The sequence below is a fragment of the Pteropus medius genome, unplaced genomic scaffold, assembly GCF_902729225.1.
Source record: "Pteropus medius unplaced genomic scaffold, Ma_sr-lr_union100, whole genome shotgun sequence".
Classification (NCBI taxonomy): Eukaryota; Metazoa; Chordata; class Mammalia; order Chiroptera; family Pteropodidae; genus Pteropus; species Pteropus medius.
In genome coordinates this window covers 31441858-31464322 of record NW_024344378.1, presented here as the reverse complement: position 1 = coordinate 31464322, position 22465 = coordinate 31441858, and the positions used below count along the sequence as shown (strand labels likewise).

Here is a 22465-nt window from a genome sequence, read left to right as displayed (position 1 = left end):
CTTAGCAAAACAAGAAAAAGGGATGGGAAATAACTTGTTTGTAATTTTATTTAATAATTATTTTAAAATCAAAGGAATCAGAAAAAGTCTACATTTAACTGAATGCCACAGATTATTGTTTACTGTGAAATTGTTAGAGTAAGCCTATATTTTCCTCTTTCTTCTTTGACGTAATTTAGCAAGAGTTTAGTCATTAGTAGAACAGTGATAAGCAGGCATCTTGACATTTTGCCCATGTCACCTCTTATGGGTGTCGACAGAAAGCACATTTTTGATTTTGCTTCAGAAGTCAGTCGTTATCTCACCCTACAATTTTGACAGCAAAAAGACACACAAAAAATTCTATACTCATGGCACAATATTTGTTATAGCAAAAACACTGGAAACGATTTAAATGTTTCTCAATAATGACTCTTTAAATAAATGATGGCATAGCCATACCAACATATTACACTCTTAAGGCAGTCATTAAAAAGAAGGAGGCACTTCTCTATTATACAGTGATCTGCAAGACACATAAAGTGAAAACAGCAAGCAGCAGGACAGTGTGTAGAGTATGCTATCATTTGATCAAATACCTTGTGAATGCATTCCTAAGTGCATGTATTTTCCATTCAAATAAATTGTTTAAAAGTAAAATCATAAGCAGCCACTATCTAAAATGTTGGCGATTCCTTAAACGATCCCCTTTTAAATTTGTATTATATCTGACTTCTATCTTCCAGCCTCCATAACCAGTTAATAAAGTATCTAATTTCCTTAATATTGTTTCTCATCATTATAAATGTGTAGAATTTCTTTTTATCTCTTCTTAACAGCTCAGTTGGACAAGGAGAAGAGGTGTCCCTCCTTAGCTGGTTTCTCATTTCATCATAGGATGGGAAGAAAAAAGGGCTAGAATTAGGATTGATGTACTAAGATATGCAGAGAAGGAGCATCTCTGGCCATAGTCAGTTCCTGTAGAAAGGGACCCCATAACCAAACCTTTGAAATGTTCACTCCTTTCACCTCTTAAATAGAGGACCTTCTTTCTACTTTTCAAAGAAAGGGTTTTCTGTTTCTTCTCTTCTGTTGTGTTTTACTGGAGATGGCAGGCCTTAGAATTGGCCTTCTGGCACTTAAGAAAACATGCACACGTAAAAAGTTTCTCCAGGGTCAGGAAGCTGAAACTTCCAGACAAAAGGAATATAACAACAGACATACTGCCAGTTTCCTTCTCAATGAAGAGCCAACCAACCCTTGTGGCCCTTTAGCTGACCCCCTTGAAATTGAACTACTTCCAGGAATACTGAAACAAACATTCTAGGACATCTACATTAAGGAAACTTGAACAATTGATCAATCACTGTCCTTTGGAGTGCCTTAAATCTGACATTTTGTGTTTTTTATGTAGACTTTTAGAATATTACAGAATAAGTGTAAATGGAGACAACCATTTTTTTCCTTCCCCAGTATTAGAGTTGCCAGTATCAAAGTTGGCAGATAAAAAATGTAAAGCTAGTTTGATTTCATTTCTGTGGGTTTTCCTTTGAACAATATACTCATATCCTTATTCTAATCAATAGAATTCAGGGGAAGCAACAATCGAAATATTCATCTCACCTAGCAAGAGATAAAAAGAAGGGCATGAATTGTGGTTTTTACTTCATAACCATTTTAAAGTCAAAATAATTAGAACAAGTCTTCCTGGCATGATGTAGTATTTAAGATACTTCAAATTAACTTGGTACAAAATCTGCATGTGTTTGTTAACCGTATGTCCACACATACACATCCTCTTCCTGGTATGACTTTTGTGGGAAATTTCCTTTGTTGCCCAACAGTTATTAACCATTTGGGTTGATACTATCAATTTATTGGAAACTATTTTTGAAACTAGTAAGATTTAATCTCATACACCATGATCATTTGAGTTCATTAGTGAAGAACACCTATTTCTTTAAAATTACTCTAGAATTGATCAATATTGCCTTTTATTTAGACAATATCTTTCTCTGATTATCTTTAAACATTTTACACTGCTCTTCTTGTAGAACATACACACCCCTCTAAGGTCACAATGCCAAAATTTATCTATACTTGTAACATTTCATGGTATTAAATGTAAAATTTTATTTCAAGAACTTCCACAGCCTAGAGATAAATATAATCTAAGCACCGAGATAGTACATTTCAGGAAATAAGCTAGTATTTTCATGATAAATTTTAGATACCTATCACTTGTCATTCCAAAAGTTCCTTGCATTCTAGTTTCTAGAATTAAAAAGGGAAAGAGTTATGCTTTTATGAAGTAGAGCTGATATTATTTATTACAATTCAATATAGAATATATATCAAAGTCAAGATAACAATCAATGTGCACAAACATTTATATAACAAGAGGAACGATAGACAATGCAGCACCTTTAGAAAAAATAATTAAAAGCTGAATTTACAGGTAAGTGCCACACTGAGAATTTACAACACAGTAATTTACTGCAATCAGTGACAGAAGAGTTCCATAAAGAAACAAAGCTCTTACACTCCAGATTTTCAGAAGGTATTATAGGAATGCTTAATTGTAATCACAGAATTTGTACATCCTTAAGGGCTGATGTGGCGAAAGTCACAAAAGGTTTTCATAGCATATATTATATAAAAGAGTCCACTGTATTTGGACAGCTGGCTTAGTGTCTCTGACAGGTGTGAAGTCTAGAAGAATTACTGGCTTGATGGTGATCTTTCTGAATCTGGCAAGACAGACCTTCTTCGCAGTAACAACGCTGGAATATCTCCAGCCCATGGGAGCCTTTTCTCCTGTGCTTGGTGCACACTTGACCTTCTTTGAGGACAGGTTTACAGATTTTGGACCAGAAATGTCTAGCACAACACAACCCTGTGGCACAATCTGATGATCGGAGACAGACAGAACCTTCTTGTCCTAGGAAAGAAGAGACAATAAGAAAAGTATGTTGTCACTGCTAAACAGGCATTATTTCATTAAGATCCAAAAGACACTTCTGATGTGTTAACAAAGAAGAATGAGTCTTAAGGTCCCTTAACCTACCTTGATTATGATATGTTTTTGAAGATAGTGTAGTTCTTCCGGGGTACCCATCCAGGGTGCTGTGATCATTACCAAAGCTTTCAATAATGGTTTCCTCTATTTCCTCTCGATGGAAATTATTATGATCAGAAGGCATACATATTCCTAAGAAAGCAGGAGGCAGTGATTAACTCTCAAGCTGTAATGTTCTACTACTTACTTACAGCTGCAATAGTGGCAGTCTGTCATGCCGACACCAACTTGAGAGACCTCATTGCAGTGACATGATTTTAACCATAAGCCAAGAGTGTTAGGGCAAACCCCCAGAAGGACAGAAGTATCAATGTGTACACTGTCAGGCATACACAACATACCCAATATTGGCATTTAAAATACTTTCTTACCAACTGGAGTAGTGATAGTGAGACTTTTACCCATTTTTATATCACCCTTGGGGTAAGAAACAGAAAATTGATCACTTAAAAACTGTTTTTAAAAATAAGTTCTCTGCTCTTGATGCTATATGGGTACTGCCAGACTAAGTTAAGCAAATATAACACCAGCTGCCTGGAAGATTGCAATCTCACCCATCAGTTACTTTACTGTGTAATTTCTATATTACAGAGATCTAGTTAGTTCATCCCGGAGTATTACTGTGTCCTAAGAAGGATCGCCACCCTTAAGTTTATTTCTGGAGTCTTCTTTGGCTGTCTGAGTCTACCTATTTGAGACATCAAATTTTAGTGGATCTGTGGTTGGGGAGAGGAGTACTTATTTTAAGGTAGCAGGAGATGGAGGCAGGGGGTAAGACGGAGAGGCCAGAATTCTCCTCTCTGACTGGCAGAGACGAGATGGGCACTGTAAGAAAAATGGACAGGGCAGCTAAACTTCAATGGTGCTTTTCTTGGACTCTGTATAATCTCATCTCCCTCATCTTCTTTCTCAATTGACATAAAGGCTGTCCCAATTTAAAAAAAAAAAATCTTTTATGGAGGGGTACACTCCGAGATAAGCTGTCGTGTTAAATGAATGAGGAACACAGAGGAAGATAAGGAGCTCCAAGACCTGTACTTTTCTCTCCTCCGAAATAAACACTAGCAATGATGATATTTGAGAAGAAACTTGCATGCTGAATACCCATTTGCAGGTGGCGCCGCAGCACTTGCAGAGCAGAGAACGTTTTCTCCCATCCGCAGGTGAGCAAAAGCGGGACAGTTCGAGTCCAGTAGGGAGCTAAGGTACTCACCGTTTTTGCAGTAATTTCCGGGGCAGCACATAGCGTGACGCATGCAGCGTTTTCGGCGCTTCCTGCAGGTGAGGCAGATCTGCGCGCCGGCGCCCGTTCCGCGGGTAGGACTCGCGCAGTACTCATCCGTGCTGCACTCCTCGTCCTCCGCGCACGGGTACGGCTGCTGGAAGGGAGCCCGGAAAGGATGAGGCGCCTAGGCATCCAGGTACCCAAATTCCTGGACCTGGACACTCATTACAGTTCTTTTCCGCCCATCTGTCCAAAAGCTACTGCTGCCCACTCCTCCCAAATGCAGTTTCCAAATGCACCCTGAACCGCACGCACTCGGCATGTTCGTTTTACACTCTTCTCCATAGATGATACCTCTTCAGGGTTACAGCGTTCCTAGATCCCCGGGACCCCTCTCACCTGGTAGTTGTCAACGGTCTGGTACTTGTTCCCTCCAACATAGAGAATTCCCGGAGCCGCGCTGACTGGGGAGCCTGCGTGCCCGGCAGCGCCGCCCAGCGGTGGGGGCAGGTTCTTGATGGCGTTGGAGTTGAGAACCGAGTTCAAGGTGGCGCTCACTCCCAGCAGAGAGTGGCCGTAGAGAGCTGCCGCTACCAGGGCGACCAAGACCTGGGCAGCTCCCGCTGCTCCCAGAGCCCTCATTTCGGAAGAACTCGAGAGATAGAGAAAGGAGGAATATCACTTTGCAACCCTGATCCCCACGAAGCCGGGCTGGTGCGGCTGCAGAGTCGGGGTTCCGGGAGCCTCCAGCAGTAATACAGTCCCAACTGCGGGACACATGGAGCTCTGTGCCGCCACTGCCACCGCGGCTGCCTTTATACTGCGGGCTCTGAGCATTCCAGCCCCTCCGGGGGAGACAACAAAGCCGGGATGGGATTTCAAAGCTTTGGGAGGGGCTGGGACGGGGTGTGTTTGTGTACTTGAAGGGGGGCCTTTGACACTCTTCACCCCGCCCTTCCTTAGCGCAGTCGTTCCCCTCGTGCAGCTCACCTTCGGAGTGATCGTAATCAGTGAGCATTAGAGCAGACAACTTTAATAAATGCCAGAGGGAAGAGGAATTTTGGCAACTCGGGTGTCCTTGCCACGCAATAGGAGTTATCGGAATCTGAAATACTTTTCAGAATGGAATTGTGATGCTATCTGCAAAAGCTCTTTTTTCCTCTCTCTTATGCCTGTAGTGATATTTTTATTGTACACATAAATAATATTCAGTATTAAATACAGCACGATCAGTAATTCAAAGTCTATATCAAAACCTTTCATCGGGAAGGGCCAGGTGCCCAGTGCAATTGCTAATTAACCCTTTAGAGTCACGGTTTGCAGATTTGGGGTGAGGTCCTTCCTTGGCTTTAAGTTCGTTGATTTCCTCCCCTCTTCCTTCCTTCACCACCCCCTTCCCGCCGCGCCACCACGAGAAAAATGTGCAAAGAGAAGGAAATTTGCACATCAAACGAGGGTTAGAAGGAAAAAGAACTAATTCTCTTTTGATGGGAAGTTTAGAGAGGGAGGCGTGAGACTGGTGTTTGGAAATTAGATCACGGTGGAGAAAAGAGGGAAATGACCATCCGATAATCAAACTATTTAATGTTCTTTGAATCTGAGCAGTCGCAGCAGTAGATGAACTTGATTAGGCAGACAGGCGAGATCAAAGTGGCCAGAGCAAAAGCGGACAGGGTCCAACGGCCGGGTCAATCGTCCTTCGCTGGTTCCCCCTTCTCAGTGGTGGGTTAATGCAGGGAGAGATAAGAAACCCTTAAGGCCTAGCGCCCGACTTCCTCATTAGTATTTCATATCGCAAAGCTTGAGAATGCCTGTGTTTGATCCCAAGTCAGACCCTTCCTGGACCAGGAATACCCCGTCTAGGGAGATAAGAAACTAACTTCAGGAAAAGAGAAGCTGAAAGTGAACTAGAAAGTATATGTTATGCCATTTATGTCATAATATACAAATAATAAAGTATGTAAGAATGCTGTCCTGCTTATAAATTAAAAAATATATATATATATTAAAAAAAAAAAAAAAACATTGGAAGCCCAGTGCCCTACCATTGGGCTACTCTCTGAGTTTTACCCTTTTTGGGGTGAGGGGCACAGTGAATACAAATATTCGAGACTATTCTAATTATGATAATAATAGAAGAAGCAGTATACACAATTCTTTTTTAAAAAGGTTGACGTCAGAAAATGAACAATTGCTATGAAAGTTTAGAAAAGGAAGAGATGATTGAATAATCACTAATGTATATATTTATTTTGTGCTCCATTACCTCTAGGATATTTATAATTACACACTGACCTACTACATTTATAATTGGGACCATGACCAGGTATAGTCAGTGATAGTCTTGAAGTAGAATGATCCCAAAGTTAAGAAGGGGATGGGTACATTTTTTTAAAAAGTTTGTAATGGTCTGTGTTCTAGTTCCTTGGGTTTCAGAGGTCATATTAAGAACCTCTTCTAAACAAATTTTTAGTAATGCCTCTAATTACACTGGTACCTCTCCTATCCCAAATTCTATCAGTCCTATGAAGTTTCCTCTGGCTTTTTGATAACTCTACTTGAAATTCAAACATGAATTAAATGCCACATATTCCTTTAGGCCTTATTAAGATCCATGATCTAGATTTGGCTACAATTTGGAACAAATTGAAATTTTGATACAAAGGAGAAATTGTTTATATTAACTTTAGAAAATGAGCCTAAGAAACAAATAAGTCACTATATCTTTTATTGAGAATCAGGAATGAACCAGGTCTCTCTTGGGCAGATATGGCCCTATCCTCGGTTTACCTGAAGTTTGTATAGATGGGGAGGTATTATAGAGTAAAAGGGGAAAGGTATAAGGGATTTTTAGATGCCATATTAACATTTGCAGAATAGTAATTACAATAACCAACATGTCAATAATCAACATGTTGAGCACCTTCAGTGTGGTACAGAATCTATAGTTGGTCTTAAATTCTTAAGATGTTGAAATGTGGAGAAAGAATTTCCTGACCTTGAGAAATGTGAGATGTTACTTTCTAGTCTCGTTTTCCTAAATATTCCCAGTATATGTGAATAATACATATAACAAATTCAGTCCATTAAGAAATGTGTATGTCCACTGGAGTTTAATCGTCGTTAAGCTTGGACCGAATCTGTTGTGTTGAGTTAGGAAAGCTAAGCCAAGTGTTGGGTTTCAAGAGCAGAGTAGATACTACCTCCTTCCTCTCCAAGATGCTCTTGAAGTTGCCATGATTCGAAAGCTAATAATGAATTGGTCAATATCTGAGTTCCTACTATGTGCTAAGTATGGTACAGTGTGTGTGATAAAAGATAAGGACTCATTATCTTCAAATAATTGATCAGGAAGAGGGGAGGTAAACTCACAAATTATATATAGGAGAGAAATTATGTAGGAGGCAGATAGGCAAGCCAACTCTTTGTTCCAAATGGGAATATTTATTTTTGCAGTGGAGTCTCCATTTGGAAATACTTTTAATGATTGAGTTTGCTCACTGGCAACGAAAGAGCAGGGTGGGTAGACACGTAAAGTGAAGTTCATTGCTCCATCAGCAGCCCATTAAAATTTGATAAGTGCCCATTATATGCAAAATGCTACCCTAGTACTTTAGGGCATGCACCCCCAAAATATTAAATGTAGGCTCCTTGTCCACAGAAAGTTTTCAGTCTATGAGTAAATAGGGAAACTAATATGCTTAGGAATGCAGGTTAAATTTTTTTCCAAACAGATTGTATTTTGGCACATGTTAGGAAAATAGAAAAAGGTTCAGGAATTATGACCAATTATGGCCTTGAGGAAAGAGGGTTCTGCTGACTCTCCTACAGCTAGGTGACAGAAGGTGGGGGTCAGGGCAGGTGTAGTTAATTTATTACACTGAGTTTATTTAGTTCTGTAGGAAACCCTGCCTCCTATTTGATCTGATTTAAATATCGCCATATTTAATACAATGAGTTATAATATTTTGTATTAAATTTTAAAATAGGTAAAATATGTTTATCAATGTAGAATCGAACCTCATAACTCAGTAATATCAGATAATGTGTACCTTCCTCACATTTTAAGTGCTGTGTGCCAAGAGTAGAATATTCATCAACCTCTTCATCCGTGGGGAAGACAAATACACTCCAAAAAATGCCATGCTGTTTGCAAACTGTTTTTCCATCTTTGTTATTTGAGATTCTTATGTGACTGCTACATTTTTAATTCACTCCCTTCCTTCCTTTCATTCCTTCCTCCTTCCCTCCCTTCCTTTCCTCCTTTCATTTTTTTCCTCTTTGTTAAATCAAAGGAAGCAGATCTGTTGCCATTTAATTTTACTTCGCTAGGAAAAATTGAATAAATGTCATTCCTTGTGTTGAGTGTTGCCAACATTTCTGTGGGTACCAATCTTGAATTTTAATGGGGATTCCTCATTGCTGAGATTAGTTAAAAAAAAAAAAAAGAAAAAAAAGTTATGACTTTCTCATTGGCCTTTAAAAGATTTTGGTCTTAATGCTCTTCATGATGTTAAAAGAGCCTTTAGACCAGGACCCCGTTACCACTCCTGAAAGGCTGGATTAGGCTTCCCTGCACTCCTCAGTACACAGGGTAGGTGAGATTTGACAATGATTATGTTTATTTGGTCATTAGAGATGGCCAGCCCAGATAAACCAGGCTCCACAGTAGCTTTTTACCCCAACTCGGGAGATGTGTTTTAAAGGAGTGGGATATTAAAATCTAATCTGAGAATAGATCACAGACCCAGAAACTTTTGACTAAAAACCAGAGAAGCCCTTTTCTAATTTCCTGACACTCAGAAAGGTCTGTGGTATGTAGTTACAGGGAGTACAAAACAGCCCTTAACATTCCCTTAATGAGTTTGACATTTCCCATCATAAAGATCCACCAATGACAGCAGAAAGCAAGATCTAGAACCTCTTGAAGTAGTCTCCAGAGCTAGAGAAAAATCATTTCCCTCCATGCCACTAAGTTCTTATTATTACTTCCTTTATGATGCAGTTGCTTTCCAAAGGTCATGGCCAAGTATCGTGTGATATTGTCAGGAGCCTGGGCCGGAACTCTGTCTAATGGGGACTACTACTGTGGCAGCCGCTAGCTGGCCGGCAAATATGGGACCATGATCAAGTCATTTAATTATTTCAGTGTTGGTATTTCACTTAAAAATGACATGAAGGGGGAGCGGAGAGGTCCTTTATGACTACAAAAGTTTGTATCTTCTCTCTTTCTCTCAGTGAATGGCCAGGACAAGGCCTTTGGTATTCTGATTAAATAAGAACATCTTGAAAGGAGCCTGTTCCTTCAGGTAGCCTAAAGATAAATTACTATTCTCTGACATCAATACTGTATTTTTATTTTGAAGAAAATATGTGAGGTTTTTTTTTTTAAAGAAGTATGGAAGTTTTAAGTATCCAAAAGTAAGGTGAATTAGTTGAACCAGGTGATTTTTTTAAAAAATGTGGATATATATTTAAAAGATAGATATATTTATATATTTATACATAGTTTTATATATATTTCTAAACTGTCATACCAGTTCTTGGAGAAAATTTAGCAAATACAGAGAAGTCAGAAATCAAAAATAAATGACTCGTGCAATCCTACCACTCAAAGGAAATCACTGTTAACTTCTAGTTTCTACGTGCACATGCATACGTATGGAGAGAAAGCGAGAGAGAAATGATTTTCCTTCACAAAATTGATAGTTATGTTTTAGAGCTATTTTTCAACTATTACTAAATCTCAAATTGGTCAATTATAATGAGACCTTGAGGTGAAAAATGGAAAGCAGGACTTTGAACACACTTTAATGTCCCAAGACCCTGCCGTAGACTTGCCAGGAAGTGGAACAAGGATTTAGGCTAGAAACAGAACTAAACTTTTAGCGGAGTAGAGGAGGGATGTGTTATTGGTGCAAGGATTCATCACCCTTAAGTCACAAATATAAAATAATTTTCAGTTGTGTTCAAGAGTAGAGAAGAGTGGTGAGAGGAGGCAAGTAGGGGAACTACTTGTTTGGCAGACCCAGAAACCCCCAAAGTCGTGCCCTGCGATTCACGCCTAGCCTCAGGGGCTGGAGAACTTCCCAGCAGGCAGGCCCTGGGTGCCTTGCACTTAACCAAGCCGCCAATTCCCATTGTTCACGTGCCCCCGGGAGGCTGCTCACGGTGGCTGCACTTTGGTGTCACAACCCGTAGCCAGAATACAGTAGTGTAAAATGAAGCTTGTTTAGGACTCTCTTTGATGAGTGAAGATCAAACGGCCTGGGGACCCCAGGTCTTAATCAGACTTGAGCCAGGATGGCATTTTCACAAATAGTCCGTTTGCTAGGCTTTGAGCAGACTTTGTGCTCAGCACATTCATCTGGCTGCAGGGCGGGTAATCCCGGTTGAAGTCCCTTGCTTGGTCGCAAATCCATTCACATTACAATGGCCGCTGTTGGTTTGCTGTGTCAGTTCATGGGCAAATAAATATAGGTCCCTTCTGACTTAATTAAAGGAATGAGAAGAAAGGCGACGGAGGGAAAGATTAAAGCTCTGAGGGACATCAGTCTCTGCTGTCTCGTGTCTACCAGCAAGTGGGAGTAAACCGTTCTTCTGCTGCCCCCTGGTGGAATTTCCATAGAAGTTCTTCGTAGACAAGATAGGAACGATTTACTAATCCCTTAAACTGCTTTTGAGAAGATTAATTTTCCAGGTTCAGTTACTTATATAGTACATACGTTCTCCAGTTCGTTATGCTGCAAACCCTTCGAGGTTAAATATTCTCTTGTCCTGTCCTTCTTAATATTCTACACAATGATTTATTCATAGAACAATTTCTAACTTCATAAATTAGAATTAAAATGACAACCGGGATCCGAGGTACAGGTTTTCAATTTATGTCTATGTGCTTCTATTGAAGTTGAAAAGCTCTACATTGCATTCCTAGATAAAAATGTCAAAGTCCCCCTATTATTGTAAATATCATATTATAAGAAAATTCTAAGCTGAACATTTAAGGAAATATTTTATATATATAACCCTTCAGGGAGAATAAAATATATGAGAATATTATTTTTCATTTATTTAAATGAGAAAAAAATGTTAATTATTTCAAGTTTTTAGGTTCAAAAAAGATACAAACCTATAGGCTTATGTAAAATAATGGTTATAATACACTATTTAATATATCACTTTCTTTAGAGCCAACATAATATATGAGTAGAAAACTTGTATACTATAAGTTATATAGAACAGTTGGGAAATTAATAAAAGAACATATTGAAAATGCAAGTCCTAGCATAATATATATAGCTGTTAAAATTACTATTGGTAATTATGCATTGTTATTATTTAACAATTAATAGTTCTAAACTATTCCCAAAGTTTTTCTTATAGCTCAATTTTCTTAAGGAGAAGTCCTGTCAAAAAAAAAAAAATGTCCCTCTACTATTAGAATTTCTTTGAATGAATAAAGGATTCTGGAACATGTGTGACAATACTATTCTTAAATATTCAGTTCTAGAAATATTTTTTGTGCACCAAATTCTTAGTTATAGTTTAGGTGCTAAGTATAAAACTGCATACAATGATTAGTATTATAATCTAAAACATATTTATAAGAATGACTTTAAAGAGGAAAACAAATTTATTTTAAGCAAACTTTTCAAAATTTCATTAATGTTTTGACTAGGACCTTGTCCACGTTTTTCAAATGAGTTATGTTCCTCAGTATCTCTACCATCTTCTCACAATATTACTTCTATCCAGCTGAGTCTTTACAACGAGAAAAGCATTCTTTCAAATAAACTTTATGCTTAACAAACAAGTGAAAAGCATTTTACAAATATCAAGAGCTTTGTGAATTCAGCTTAGCCACAAACTTACTTAGAAGGTATGAAAGTGTTAGGCAGTGAATCTAATGGCTAATTAGCTTTCTATCAAAAGCATAACCCACTACCTCCTTCGGATAATATAATTTACTACTATTATTTGCATTTGCTAATAATTTTAAAAGGGAACTGTGGTTAAAGCTGTGAAATCTAAAGGTCTAAAGCATATAGGTTTTTTTCATTTTTGCAGTCCCTAATTTACATTCATTTGGAAAATTATCTTGCCACGGTTTTATTAATAGCTGAGCTTAGTAAATTAGTAAGTAAATAAACAAATAAATAAATGGAGCTTTTTCTTGCAAGTATATAAGAAATGGGAGAGAAAATATTAGAATCCTTTTCTATTTTTATAGGTATTAAAGGCAAGTATTAGTCAATTAAGGTGCTTTTTCCCCCTAAGAAACTATTAAGTACTCTGCAGGTCTGTGATTCTTAAACTGTAGTATACATAAAAGCAACCTGAGTATGTGTGTCAAAAGGCAGATTCCCAGGCCTTGCTCCTAGTTCTTTTGATTGCAGAGATCTGAGATGAAACTGATGACTCCCTTTTTAACACTCTCCAGGTCATCCTTAGGCTATGCTTCAAAAAACATCACCACCAGTTCATCTTTCCCCACTGAGCAGATATGTCACCTTCCAAACTCTAAACTCCTCAGTCTCTGTCCCAGGTTAAAAGATAATTCCAGTATTTCATCTCTTCTTATGGCTGAGTAATATTCCATTGTATATATGTACCACAGCTTCTTTAGCCAATCATCTATCGTAGGACACTTTGGTTGCTTCCATGTTCTGGCCACTGTGAATAATGCTGCTATGAACATTGGTGTGCAAATATCTTTTTGGATATGAGTTTTCAAGTCTTTGGGGTAAATACTCAGTAGAGGGATTGCTGGATGATATGGTAGATCAATTCTTAGTTTTTTGAGGAACCTCCATACTGTTTTCCATAGCAGCTGCACCAATTTACAATCTCATCAACAACTTCACATCCTTGTCAATACTTATTGTTTGTCGATTATTGATGATGGCCATCCTGACGGGTGTGAGGTGATATCTCATTGTGGTTTTAATGTGCATTTCTGTGATGATCAGTCACTATCTTCTTATATCATATATAATAATAAACTCAAAATGGATTTTTTCTTCTTTTTTTAAAAAAAATATTTATTTTTTTAATTGAAGAAATGATGGGTTGAAGATTTAAATGTAATATGCAAAACCATAAAACTCCTGGAAGGAAACATAGGCAGTGAGCTCTGACATTGCTTTAGTAATATTTTTTTCTGATATATTTCCTCGGGCAAGGGAAACAAAAGAAAAAATAAACAAATGGGACAATATCAACTAAAAAGTTTTTGCACAGCAAATAAAACCATCAACAAAACAAGGAAGTGTAGAAAAGGGAACCCTTGTGTACTGCTGATAAGACTGTAAGTTAGGGCAGTCATTATAGAAAACAGTTCCTGATCTTAAAAGAAAAATCTCTTAGCTTTTCACCATGGAGTATGATGTTGTACATATGATCTTCCTACTTCTGTTTTTAAACCTTTTTATTAACTTTATAATTGGTTGATCCACTGTTTTTATTAAGTATTTGCCTTTGTTAGTGAGACTTTTTCTTTCCTATATTTTTTATTCATATTTTTTTTATCTTTTCTACTTAAAGAAGTCCTTTTAACATTTCTTATAATATTAGTTCAGTATTGATGAACGCTTAGCTTATACTTGTCTGGGAAACTATTTCTCCTTCAATTCTATATGATAGCCTTGATAGATGGAATAATCTAGGTTTTAGGTCCTTGCTTTTCATCACTTTTAATATTTCATGCCAATCCCTTCTGGCCTCTGAAGTTTCTGTGGAAAAATCAGCTGACAGTCTTATGGGAGTTCCACTGTATGTAACTATCTGCTTTTCTCTTGCTACTTTTGAGGATCCTCTCTTTGTCTTTAACCTTCAACATTTTAATTATGATGTGTCTTTGTGTGGACTGCTTTTGGTTCATGTTGTTTGGGACTCTCTACACATCTTTGACATATCAGTATTTCTTTCAAGAAGTTAAGGAAGTTTTCAGTCATTATTTCTTCAAATAATTTTTCAGTCCCTTTTTCTCTATCTTCTGTTTTTGAGACCTAGATGATGTAAATGTTGGTGTGCTTGATGTTGGTATGCTCAGAGGTCCATTAAAATATCTTATCTTATTTTATTTAATTTTTTAACTTTTTAATTTTTGCTTTTTCAATTGGGTATTTTCTACCATATTTTCCAGACTGCTGATTTGATTCTCTTCTTTATCTTATGCTGTTGATTCCTACTAAATGAAGTTTATTCTTCATTTCATTTATTTTATTCTTTAGTTCTGATTTTTTTTGTTTTTTTATTTCCTTTTTCATGTTTTCTATATCTTTACAGAAATCCTTACTGAATTTTACTATTCATCTCCCAAGATTTTGAGTATCCTTATAACTTCTGGTTTGAACTCTGTATCTAGATTACTTGCCTCCATTTTATTTAGTTCTTTTTCTGGAGTTTTGTCTTATTCTTCCATTTGGGACATGTTTCTTTGTTTCCTCATCTTGGCTGACTCCTTGTGTTAGTTTATATGTATTAGGTATTTCTGCATGTTCGGTCTTGACAGAATGGCCTTATGTAGATGGTGTCCTGTAAGGCCCAATTGCATGGTCCCCCTGGTCACCTGAGCCAGGTGCTACAGGAGTGTCCTCTGTGTGGGTTGTATGTGCCTTCCCGTTGTAGTTGATCCTTGATTTCCGTTGGCACATCTGTGGGTGGGATTGACCCTTAGGCTGACTGGTTGTGAGGATAGGCTATAATATAGCAGATAAGCTATTGTGTGGGGGCTTACCCACCAGAGTGGAAATCACTTTAGCCAGGATCTGGTGCCAGCCAAGGCTGTCTTTCTGGTCTGTTAGTTGTGGAGCTAGTCGGGTGGGTAAGCTGGCCATTCTATGTTGGGTCTGGCGCTTCTTGAGAGAGGCCCTGGTGAAGGCCAGGTTCATTTCCTGCTTGTACTGGGCTTGAGGCTGCTAGGTAGGAGCTACAACATGGTCTGCAGTTTGTTGAGCTTATGCTGGGCCTAGAAGCACTTAGAAAAGGCTACACTATGAACCAAGACTGGCTGCCACTTGTGCCTGGTTTGGGACCCTTTGTTGAGCATTACAGTGCAAGCTGAGGCCACTTGCCGTGTGTACCAATCTTGTGGCCACTGAGTTAGATTTATGTTACAGGCTAAAACTAGACACCACTTATACCAGGCTTGGGGGCACCTGATGAGAGTTACAATGCAAGTCAAGACCAATCACCGCTCATGTAGGGCTTGGCAGGGGCTACAGTGCACTCCAAGGCTGGCCAGTTGCTGCTTGTTTGGGGTTTGGGTACCTTTGAGAGAGTCTGCAGTGCAAGCCTAGGGCAACCACCACTCATGTGAGGTTTGTGGATTTTGGGGGATGTCTGCAGCATGAGCTGAGGCAGGCCACTTGAGTGAAGTTGCTGCTGGAAGAGGCTCAGCTAGGGCAAGTGAGTTGAGTAGGTCAGGGTCTCAGGTCACCAGGGTGTGGGAAATGGTATTAGCCAGGTTAATGGAGTATGGACACTTGGCCTTCACCTGTGCTGGGCTGGCTGGATGGGAGGATAGCTCAATAAAGAAACAATGGCACCTGCCACGGCTTCCATGCCTGGATAGAGTTGCTTCGACCCCTGCCCCTTGAGCTCTCGCCCTGAATCTAGTCAATTTAGCTCCTCTTCATATGTCCCTAGTGCTTTTGGAGCTGCTGCCCCAAGACTGGAGCTTAGAGCAAGTAAGTTTGTGAGCAAGTGAGTCTGTGCATAGGCCCTTTAAGAGAAGCTCCTTGATCTCTAGCAGCCCTTTGTCTTTTGCTGATGCAATTCCAGCTGTTTTTCACAACCACTTGTTATGGGGACTCCTCTTCCTGGCTTGGGTGCCCCAGGCTGGGGAATTCAGTGTGGAGTGAGACCTCTCGTTCCTCAGTGGGGACCTTTGAAGCTGAAATATCCCTCTTGGTACTTACCACATCGTAGATGTGGGACTTGCCTGTTCTGTGTCTTTGACCCTCCTACCAGTCTCTCTGTGGCTTTTTCAATCCTTAATTATCACAATTCTGTTCAGCTAGTCACCAGGTGTTTTTCAAGGGTGGTTGTTCTATAATTTAGTTGCAATTTGATGTGATCATGGAAGGAGATGAGCAGAGTTTATCTACTTTACCATCTTAACTGGAAGTCAGACCTTTGGCTTTAATGATGGTTTCCTTGGCTGTGCAGAAGCTTTTTAGTTTGATGTAATCTCATTTGTTTATTTTTGCTTTTATTTCCCTTGACATTTCTGGATGTTTGGGATAAAACTGAATTGGCTACTTTTAACATGTATACATTGTTTGATTAATTTTACTAACATTTTGTAGGGTTTTTGTGTCTATGTTCATGAGAGAGATGGAACTCAATTTTTCTCCCTTTTTCTCTTGTATTATTCATGTCTGACTTTGGAATCAAGTTTATGCTGACCTTGTATAATAGGTTGGAGGGCATTTCTTTTCTCCTTATTCTCTAGAAGAGATTTTATGAAGTTGAAATTATCTTTTTCCTTGAACTAATTTAGAAATATATAGGAATTTCAGGATATACACGTGGCTCCTTCTGACATGATACCCTACATTGGAATTTTCTGTGATGTCAGAAATATTCTATATCTTCCCTAACCTATATGTTAGCTAATAGCCACATGTGGCTGCTGTGACTGAGGAATTGAATTTTCAAAATCTTACTTAATTTTAGCTTAAATAGCCACTTGTAGCTAGGGCTTATCACACTGAGCTACACAGCCCTATGTAAACTCTTGTTGATTGCCTGGGTCTCTTCTTGCTTCTGTCTTCTAGCACTTCCCAGTGTACTATGTATGCTTGGTAGTTCTCTCATCTTTCTGTACTAAACTCCCCCTTGTGAATTTTGAGTCACAGCTTTTCTTTATCCACCCCTGTGGCTCTGGCTACCATGTCTGGCTCCTTGCTGTTTTCTTTTCTTTTTCAGGAATTTCTCATAATCTCTTTTCTACCAGGAATTTCCCTTCTAGTTTATATGTGCTGCTGGTACTTATTTGTTTTTAAATACTTGTATTTTTTTTTTCTTCCCTTGGATTTATTAGAGCTCATGAAAGATTCCTAACAGGGCTTTAGTATATATTTTTATATAGTTTTACAGATGAAAAAAAAAATTCAGAAAAGTAGGTTACTTACTCAAAGTCAAATTGTACATTAGTGCTAGAATCAGGGTCCTACTTGAAATTCCTACTCTCTTCTTTACCAGCCCAGTGCTTCTCCATAAAATACTTATTTCCAAGAAAAAAGCAAATTATATTTTAAATAATTTTGCAGTGTATCATTTTAAGTCAAAAAAGAATCGTTTTTAATACAAATAAATAACCCTAAATTGTATTGGGTAAACCTAATATTTTACATATCAAACTTATTTGAAGCGCAGTATGCCCAAATTTGTTCCACGCTATTTGAGATAATCTTTCCTCCAAAGAGTTCTTCGATAACCTCAATAACTTTGCTCTTTTCTAGCTTTCCCAGTGGCATAACTGCCATCATATCTCCCAGGTAAAAAAAAAAAAAAAAAAAATCACTTAGGCTCTCAAAATGTCCTTTTCCAGTATCCAGATTTTCGGTCCAGTGATTGTGAACCAAAAAGACTCTTATAGGTCAGAAGAGCTTTCTGAAGATTGTTATGTCTGTGCTGAGGTCAGAAAAACTTTAGTTGGCCATTGAAAACTTGGAAGACAGAGGAGAGTACAAAGTTCTCTATACAAATGAAAGTAGTTGTAAAAGGCTAGATGCTAAGCAAGTGGTTGGAGACCTAAGAATAGTTTTAAAGAGGTTGGAAGCTAACTTCATTAATGGGTTTGACTGCATTCTTAGGGCATCCAGGAGCCATTGATGACTCATACGTTTTCAAAAGATGAATCAGACCTCAATCTGGAGAATAGATTGCAGAGGGATAAGGACTCATAGAATGAAGATTTTAAAAAATATATTAAATGAAAGTTATTTTTGTGCGGAGAAAATTAATTTTACATATGAGGAATAAAGGCAAAAATAGTAATGCCCCTTTGAACTCAGATACAGACCAAGAAGCTCATAACTTTTGATATGTATTTTTGTTATATGCTTCAACTTTTTAAAGTAAACTTAAGTCTATGGCCATGCCATCCTGAACTTGCCCGATCTCGTCTGATCTTGGAAGTTAAGTAGGGTCGGGCTTGGTTAGTACTTGGATGGGAGACCACATAAGAAGACCAGTGCTGTAGGTGTAAAAAATAAAAAAAAAATAAGGATTGTAAGGTGACAAGGTCCTTGCCATCTATGAGGTCAAACAAGGGTTGCCTCACTTAAAAATTAAAAAAAAAAAAATAAAGTAAACAAATTAATTAAAGTAAAATATGCAAACATATAATTTGATGAGTGTGGACAAAGTGAACACACCTGTATCACCAGTCAGATCAAGGAATTGAACTACCAGTACCCCAGAAGAGCCCCTATTGTTCTTTCCTAGTCACTATTTTCTCCAACTTTACTATCTTCTATTTATGGATCTTTTCAATTTTTTTCTCCTAAGAAATGAGCTACCAATCACCTAAAAACTTGCACATGAAAAAAACCTCAAGTGTAATTTAATACAGTGATTTTTCAAATATCAAAAATTAACAGTAGAATCATTTCTTCAAAAGAAATTTCACATATGTTCTTAATGCATGGAACAGATAATATCAGAACTTCTCTAACTCAGTCAGAATTAGAAATCCGGAGCCTATGGAGCCTTCTCACTGCACATTTCCTCTCTTTAACACGTATACATCTCTTCCTGTTCCATCCTTGTTGACTCTGAGGCATCACTTCTATATCCTGAGGTACTACGAAATACTCAACTTGAAAATCATTGGTCCATTATAAATTGTTCCTTTTGAACAGGGGTTGGCAGACTTTTCTGGAAAGGGCTAGACAGTAACTATTTTAGGCTTTAACTGACATACAACTTTTTCTCACTATTTAGCTCATGTGCTGCTGTAGCATGAAAGCAGCTGTAGACAGTATGTATTGGCTTTGTTCCAATAAAACTTTATTTACAAAACAGGCTGGTGGGGGCTGATTTAGCCCATGGGCTGTAGTTAGCCAATCCCTGCTTTTTAAAAATAAGGAAAAGGTGGTTCTGAAAAGTGAAGTAACTTAGAATTGCAAAATTTTATTACTAAAAGAAACTTTAATAATTCTTTTATGGTTAAGGAAACTAAGGCCCTAGTAATTTACACTAATTTAGAAAGTAATTTGTGGCACATGTAAACTAACAAAGAGTTACATATATGACATCATAACTACAGTTAATATGGGATTCTGTTCCTATTCTAATCTGTTTTTATTATTAAAACTCAGCCTCTCATCTCCTTCTAAAATCTTGAAGACTCATGTTCTCCCTAAGAATTGTAAATCCCCCAATCCCACAACTAACATAATTTCTACTGTGGCTCATTGCTTCTCATGCCACTAACCCTGGTGATTCTAAATTTTGAAGTCTTTACCCAAGTGGTCCAAGTAACTCATTATGCCAATTTTAGATGGTCTGGGTCCTGAGCATGTTTATCCCTATTACTCTGTTAAAACGCATCTTTGCTATGCAGAGTTTAAAGTAGTTCTGTTAAAGGACTAGGCATTTCAGTGAATTCATTGTCTTTACTGCACTTTTATTGCCCCTTATTCAAGGTCTAAAGACATATCCTGTCATCTACTTGAGTGCATGTTATTCACATTGCTGAATTCAAATGCAGAGGCTAGGACAGGCCCCAGGTTCTTCTGTATGTGCTAGTTGTATACATCTGAATAGGCAAGGTAACGCTGCTGTTTGAGGTAGGTAAAGCTGAACTCATAGTGGCTCCAAACAACAGTATAGTCTAAAGCCTTTGTGGGTTGTCTAGAGACTCTACTCCTCCTCAGTCTTCATTCTGCTTCTGAACTGACGGGGCAGCCACTGGTGAAGAATTGCCCATCACAGCAGTAGAGGGAAAGGAGAATATGTCGAAGCAAGAATTGGCTCTTCACATTCCTGTTTGAAGTGACAAGCTCACATTTCAATGGCCAAAGCAAGTCAGAAGGCTAATCCTGACTACCATCGGGCAGGGAATTCCTCAGGCAGGGGAATGTGACATTGGTGAACTGCAGTTCAAGTCCAGCTGAGTTAGAAGCTAGAGTCTGTTATCATTTCTCCCTAGAGGACTAAAAGCCATCATGCAAATTATACTCATAGCATTTTGCCCTGATACACCAGATACCAGAAGTGAGTATAAGGATATCTTTTTGGCTGTGGAAATTAAGATGTGGATGTATTCCTTATCAAAAATAGTTTTTTAGTAATATAGTACTATTTTAATACAGAAAATGGAAAGGACATCCGTATAGTGGACTATAAATGTCATTTAACATATTTGAGAGTATTTGGATATCCATTACTCTTTATAGACTTTTTTTCTTTCCTCTTTTACTCTACCATTCCTGAAATACATTCCCATGGGCTTTCCTACTTCTCTTTCATGGATATATATAAATGTTTTCATTAAAACAAACTAAAGTACTTGTTAAAAATTCATATTCCTGGGCTATACCTCAAAATAGCTGTGGGTGATTCTGGAAATCTATGTTTTTGCTATATTCTCCATGTACATTTTATGACATTGGTATTTGGGAAACACTGGCCTAGAACATATGCCTTGGGCCTGTCCATTAATTTTTATGAAATCTGTGACCAGCCTTTGGGGTTGTTAGGAATATTTTGTTTTTGTTTTTCTTTCTCTCTCTCTCCCTTTTTTTTTTTTTGCACGAAGTCGAGACAATCCGTCTGGCTTTGCTCATCGGCATGTGGATGTGGATGGATTTGTCTCTTGCTTTATAGTCTCACTTTGGGTGAAAAATCACAGCTGCCAGAGGTAAATATTATTGTTTTGTCAACTTATAGGCCTTTCGAGTTGGAAAGTATGAAATACAGAGGAAATTGCTAAACAAGACTCTCAGAAAAAAATATTAGTGTGGTGGTTGTCCTTCACTATGTGCATGACACATTTAGGGCTATAACTTAGAAACTGTGGGTAGGTTTGCAAGCATAATGGGATCAACTTGGATGATGACACTACCAATACATTCTTCTCAGACCAATTTATAATTGATTCTTATTGTCATAGAATTATTATGCAGTGATTTATTTCACTTGGAATTACTTTGCACAGGACGTGACAGTGGCATGGATGCAACATCCTCACCATTGCCAATTTTCCCTGTCCCAAGTCACTCCTCTAATGATTGAATGTTGATCTGCATGCCCCTCCAAAAAAAAAAAAAACCTTCCAGGATCAAAGAAGCCCATTCTTAGATCAAAGATATGAAAATCATAGAATTTAAAGGACATACTAATAACGTATTGATCAGTTCTATTTGCAGGAGAAATAAAATTACTGGATGTGCAATAGTTACATAATATTTTTAAAGTTTTATTGGCTGTGTCTGAGGAAGTTAACTTGATTGAATTTCTAGTTTGCATTTAAAAGGGGTTTCAACTCACTATCATTGGCAATGCAATGTCAACAAGACAAAGGCTATCAGATTAAGAGAATCTTTATGTTGCAGCCAGTTTTACTTTGTATACCTTTCACTGAAGTGAGGAACAAAGGGATGTAGGAAGAATATGTTCACCAGGGTTTTGGAGAGTTGAGTACATTGCAATAATATTGTTCTCTAGATCTATATTCTTAATGCATATGATGCTTAACAGAGGGATCAGGTGACTAAACCTTAGACAAAGATTCATGAAGTTGCTTTTCATATTAAATAACTCCTTCCTACCAGGCATATAGTATTACATAAGAATTGTCCCTTCGATGGTTTGCATAGTTAAGAATTTGACTAGGGGTAGTTACAAAAAAGAGAGTATGGTGTGGGGGCAAGGAGAGTGATGTGGTAGTGGTGCAGAGCAAACTGCTTATTTGGGGTTTGTGTGGGTATCTTCATTTGCTTCGCTATTCACACAGAATGGTCTAATGTTCTCTACTGAATTCTTTAAACCAACTTGTTAGGTTAGTTTTATATTAAATAATAATCCATTATTTGATGGACACTTGTTTATAAATATTTTCATTTAGTATAGTGACATTCTACAATAGCATTATATAGTATTTCAATTATAGTATGACATCTCAATTTTATCCTTGGAATCTTATCTGGAATTAAACATCAACTAGG

The 22465-nt window shown here is 37.9% G+C and overlaps 1 protein-coding gene and 1 pseudogene across 2 annotated transcripts; one reads left to right on the top strand and one right to left on the bottom strand.

Annotated features, from left to right (window-relative positions):
- Window positions 1–2068: 2068 nt before the first annotated feature.
- On the bottom strand, window positions 2069–5097 carry DKK1 (dickkopf Wnt signaling pathway inhibitor 1). 2 transcript variants are annotated; one of them, XM_039871824.1, is made up of 4 exons: window positions 4683–5097; window positions 4272–4434; window positions 3047–3190; window positions 2069–2920 (listed from the first exon to the last, which is right to left on the bottom strand). In XM_039871824.1, the coding sequence occupies exons 1-4, from the start codon at window positions 4923–4925 to the stop codon at window positions 2667–2669; spliced, it is 804 nt and encodes a 267-aa protein (XP_039727758.1). In that variant the 5' UTR covers window positions 4926–5097; the 3' UTR covers window positions 2069–2666. The 2 variants fall into 2 exon arrangements, with proteins under 2 accessions (XP_039727758.1, XP_039727757.1); XM_039871823.1 differs by having other exon boundaries at window positions 2088–2920; window positions 4272–4437; window positions 4683–5070.
- Window positions 5098–18380: 13283 nt separating this feature from the next.
- On the top strand, window positions 18381–18498 carry LOC120609961 (uncharacterized; annotated as a pseudogene).
- The last annotated feature ends 3967 nt before the right edge of the window (window positions 18499–22465 follow it).